The 5,423-nt window shown below is 32.8% G+C and overlaps 1 protein-coding gene across 1 annotated transcript; it reads right to left on the minus strand.

Annotated features, from left to right (window-relative positions):
- Positions 1-1,679: 1,679 nt before the first annotated feature.
- Positions 1,680-2,267, minus strand: LOC115700183 (uncharacterized). Its single transcript, XM_030627746.2, has one exon. The coding sequence runs from the start codon at positions 2,265-2,267 to the stop codon at positions 1,680-1,682; it is 588 nt and encodes a 195-aa protein (XP_030483606.2).
- Between the last annotated feature and the right edge of the window lie 3,156 nt (positions 2,268-5,423).

Below are 5,423 nucleotides of genomic sequence, written 5' to 3' on the forward strand. Positions count from 1 at the left end.
CTTGTTTTCAAAAAACTTCAAATCTATTTTTAGAACTGTAAACTATTTGAAACTTTTTAAAAATTTATTGATGTTGTAACTATAACGAACACTACCATAATAAAAACATTCTGACATGTATTTTCAGACATAAAAGTTAACTAAAATATTGTAAATAAAAGTTAACGATAACACTCCTAAAAAAATATATAAAATAATTAAAAAATTAAAAGGGCTCCATTGGAGGGATGAGTGCCATCTCCATAACTCCATAACTCCATCCTACATCTGTTTGATATTGGAATGGAAAATTGTTGCCATCCCTACTCTGTGTAATCTGTTAAGCAAAGAATCCCTGCTCCATTAGGGTGGGTTCTTGCCAGGAAAAAAAAAAGGATAAATACAATTTTGGACCATCTGTTTTGCAAAAGTTACCAATTGGACCATGTGTTTTGTTAAATGAAAAAATGGACCCTGTATTTTCTAAAATAGTACAAATAGGACCCTGAATTGATTTTTTGTCAAAATAAAGTTTAATTATAATCCGATCTAAAAGTGCTATGACAAAACTATTTACATTTTTTGTATCTGTTCGTATTAAGCATTGTCTTCAAGTTAGTTGTATTAAAAAAAAAGTTGTCAAAAATTAAGCTCAGGGTCCTATTTTTACTATTTTAGAAAATACAGGGTCCATTTTGTCATTTAATAAAACACAGGGTCCAATTAGTAACTTTTGCAAAACAGAGGGTCCAAAATAGTATTTACCCGAAAAAAAAAAATCATCTCTATTTTCTAGTCACTACCCCTACATGGTGACATAACAAAACTTGGTTATTTGCATCAAGATTTTAAGGACCTTGTTCAAGACTTACAAAATTAATCAGCAAAAAGTAGGAGCTTTGGTTTTAGCACACCAGAATAAAGATAAGCACAAATGTTTTAGACAAAAATTAATTGTCACAGAATAGTGAATAGTAATAATTTGTATTCCTAATATAATCAGTGCCAGATGTCAGTAGTACTAGTAAGACGGTTACAATAGACTATTATTGGTTGTTAATTTGATACACTGTATGAAAACGAGTCAATAGCAATATAACAAAGTTTGAAAATTAAATGTTGGATACGTACTTACCATTTACACACAAATTACAGCCTATACTTACCTTGTATTGCTTCTCATTTATTTATTGTTACCTTTCTTTAAGAGAAAGAGATAAGCATGACCAAATGACCAATAGCCTTAGCAAGGGTTTGTTGACCAAAGTAAATTGAAACAATTCAAAGTAAGAAAGATGGCATTAACATGAAAATAAAGGTGAATAATAGAGGAGAGTAGGGATTACACAAATGAACATAGATAAAACAATAAAGTAGACTCAAAGGGGGGCACCAGGGGTTCTAAGGCTTGGCCTAAAATGAACATGGCTTGAAATTGAAGATGGCCATGTTAAAAGCTGATGGAAAAGCAATTTCAATCCACCAAGAAATGAGAAAAACAAAAAATTGAACAAGGAGCAAAGAGAAATTTAGGGAAAATAGTCTTCAAAACATACTTCAAATTATAATCCCAATAAACAAGGTTTACAAGGTAGTTTCGATAATGTATCAGACTAAACTCTCTCAAAATCAAGTCCTTGCCTCACTAATTAAAACAAAACATACAAGGCTTTATTAAAGATGCCATAGAAACTTCTCACTTAAACTTCAGACACAGACACCCAGCGGCCAATAACATCAGCAACAACAATTTCAGAAATCTCAGGGGGAGGTGTATTAGACCAGTATATAGCTTCGCGCTCACCAGAGCCTATGGAGGCCATCTTGTTCGCAGCCATGTTCCTGGGAACAGGCACCTGGGTGATCTTTGCATGTCGGAAAGCCTCCAAGAAATTGAGACACCTGCTAATGATTTTCTCAATACCTGGAGATATGACTTCAATCTTGTAATGGAGAACTTCAAACACAATGCCACAGTCTCCCTCTATCTCCAGATATTCCACACCTTGGTTCATAGCAACTTCAAGGCCATGACACAAAGCTGTCAGCTCTGCTGTAACTATGTTATCACAATTGGACAGGGGCTCTGCACAACCAGCTTTGAATATACCATTCTCATCACGAAGAATGAAACCCAGACCAGCAGTCCCAGACTTTCGGTCAGAAATCACACCAGCAAAGTTGAGTCTCCATGAGTAATCAGTGGGTGGAATCCAAGCAACATGATAGACAAGAACATCTTTGTTAGTCGTTACAAACATTGGATGAGATTCATCGGGGGAACTCATTGCTAAGGCTGAGACTGTTTCGTAATAACTAATCGGCCTTTATAAACACTCGAAAACACAAAACCTAATTTATAGATAGAGCAACCTAAATTTTCCGCATGTATTTTGTCAATTAGAGCGACAAAATTATTCCTTTTTGAGATTATAGATGATAGGCCAGCGCTTCCGCTAACCGAATTTATTACTTTACCCATTCATTTTAACAGAGATGTTCAAGCATGATTCAGCAATACAATTAAATTTCAAGGAATTTGTTGCCAATAAATTCAATTTTTTGTGATTCTACCATTAAATACAATACACTCATACTCTAAAAGTTGAGATTCACTATTAAGTAACCAACCCACTGCTTAAATCCTAATTTAAAGGAACCATGCCATTTGCCAAAACTACATATCTAACTTTAAAACTTAGATATTATTAAGTAATGCTTGAGGATACAAGAATTATAAATATAATTCAACTTAATTCAAATGTCATTTACACCTCTATGTTGAAAGTGGAAATATTCATAGAAAATTTAAATTACTAATAACAACTTTTCACCATATATAATCTCAAAAGGAATGAAAATGACATTGAAAAATAATCATGCTCAACTTAAGTTTGCTCAATCTATAAATTAGATTCTGTGTTCCAAATTAATTACTACTAAACAATTATTTCTCTCTATTTTGAAAAATACAAAATACAAAATTGGATTACATGTTAGTAATGTAGGAAGAAAAGGTAAGAAAAAACAGCACTAGACTAGACTACCCAAAACTAGGCAGTGATAAATCAGTGAAGATCTTGCTTGTTTTCTATGACCTATATTACTAAATCAATTCTACTACCAATCTCACTACTATGAAGAAATGTTGATGATAAGTTTCTGGAACAATTATTAACTAATCAGCAATGTAGATTTCAAGCATACAAACTGCTAAAGATGAAATTATTAAGTAATAAACAAACCTTTCTTTATAATCAATGCAAAATATAAAACTTAGGGCTCGTTTGGTACGCCGTATTGTATTGTACTGTGTTAGACTGTCTTGTGTTGTATAGTATTGTATTAGTATTATTTAATACAATACTATGTTTGGTATTGACTTGTATTAATAGATTGTGTTGTATTGTATTGTATTAGTATTATTTAATCTGGGTCCTGGTACTGGGTCCGGGTCTTGGGTCCAAGTTCGGGTCCGGGTTGGATTTCGGGCCCGGGTTCGGGTCTCGAATCCGACTCTGGGTCTGGGTCTCGGGTCCCGGGTCCGTCCGAGGTCCAGGTCTTGGGCCCGGGTCTTGAGTCTAGGTACGGGTCCCAGGTCCCGAGTCCCGGGTCGGGGTCCGGGTCTGGGTCCAGAGTCTAAGTCCGGGTCTCGGGTCCAGGGTCGGGGTCCAGGTCCGCGGCCCAGGTCTGGGTCCCAGGTTTGGATTGGAGATTGGTGTTGACCCCGAATCCTTTGTAAATATTATAATACAAGCTAATACGGACCATTTGTTATGTATTAAATAATACAGCATACATTGTATTAAAAATTTTGATAGTCATAATTAATACAATACATTGCTTTATCCAAACATACTGTTATTTATTAATTAATACAATACAACCCTAATACGGCGTACCAAAGGAGCCCTTAATTTATAGTTTGTGCATTCTAAATATTTTCGTACACATCAACAAAGATTGAAAAAATTTATAAATCTGCTAACTTAAACAGGGTTGTGTTGTGCATTGTATATTCAAATTTTTGTGATACAAGTAACCATTGAAAATTTTACACCCATACTACAATAGGTGTAAAATAAGCCATGTTGCTGATACAATCTTTATAACAATGGCATTCACCAAATCTACAAATCTTTAGGTATTATTTTATTGATGTTCTTGACAATAAATTTTGACAAAAGAATTATAAATATTGTTTAAATTTATACTACACTACGGTATATGTACTATACTTTGAAATTGACTATGTAACAATAAAGAGTTAGCCATATCACAAAATTTGTTACCTGCAGGACTTTTCTGCTATGTAAGTCTCAAAAGGAATGAATTCAACTCTTGTGATTGACAAAGGGAAATATGCTAATAACAGAAGAGGAAGAAAGTTAAATTTGCCAAGATTATAAATTAAATTTCATACTTCCTAGTGTTTATCAAGGTTGATTAACTGTTACTAAACAACAGCTTTCTTATAAAACAAGAAAATAATTATATAAAACATGTTACACCTAAGACCTTTGATTCTAACCAAAATAGTGGAGTTAGGACATGATTGGTAATTCACACATGAATCTTAGAAAAAAAAAAGCATTAATCAAAAAGATAGTTAGATGTAAGAACACACAAATCAAAATAAATAAATCAAAATGAATAAACATATTAAATTTTTATAAACCAATGTTCTTCCCGTACCAAACATTTTTAATAATGCTGAATTTCTTTAATTGCAAAATTTCTTACGAATTAACCACTAGAAGTGTTATGTCTTTACATCATAAGTTTTTCGTAATTTTCTAAGGTTTAATGTCATCAGACATAAAATTTCCAAAGCAAGGAAGACAACTTTTCTATAAGACAACCTAAAAAATAACCTAAAACCAAAGGCACTTAATGAAAACATTACACAGATCACATTATATTAAAGGTGTTAGTGCTTAAATATGCAAATTTCAATCCCTGAACTTGAAACTAAATGATTTCTTACCCAGCTAACAATCTATGAATATCTTGTTTGTTTGGGGCCTATATTACAAGATCATGCAATTTTAATGTTTTGAGGTAGTGTCATTAGTAAGAATCTGAAATAACTAGTTAGCAATCCATTGAGTAGAATTCAAGCAAAAGAAAAAGTGCCAAAAACATTAACACAAAAAAAAAAAATATATTTCATATAGCTCTATTGACAAGTAAGAATATATTCATCCCATTAAAATAAATTATAATACTAATAAAAATACACCTGTGAACCTTTCTAAACGCTCTCCCCTTCCAAATCTTTGTGTGCCCTGCTTTCCAAATTCAATATACAAGTGTCAATATGCAGAATGTTGAAAATAAACAAAAATGAAAAAGTGGCAAAAGGAATCCCCTTTAGTTTTCAGTTATGATACCTTTCTCCTATTTTGCCAGTTAATTTATTTCCTAGCTACCTACATATGCAC

The sequence above is a fragment of the Cannabis sativa genome, chromosome 8 (assembly GCF_029168945.1).
Source record: "Cannabis sativa cultivar Pink pepper isolate KNU-18-1 chromosome 8, ASM2916894v1, whole genome shotgun sequence".
NCBI lineage: Eukaryota > Viridiplantae > Streptophyta > Magnoliopsida > Rosales > Cannabaceae > Cannabis > Cannabis sativa.

Bases quoted from the DNA above. Each gene is read 5' to 3' on its own strand.
- LOC115700183 (XM_030627746.2), bottom strand. From the start codon at position 2,267: ATGAGTTCCCCCGATGAATCTCATCCAATGTTTGTAACGACTAACAAA.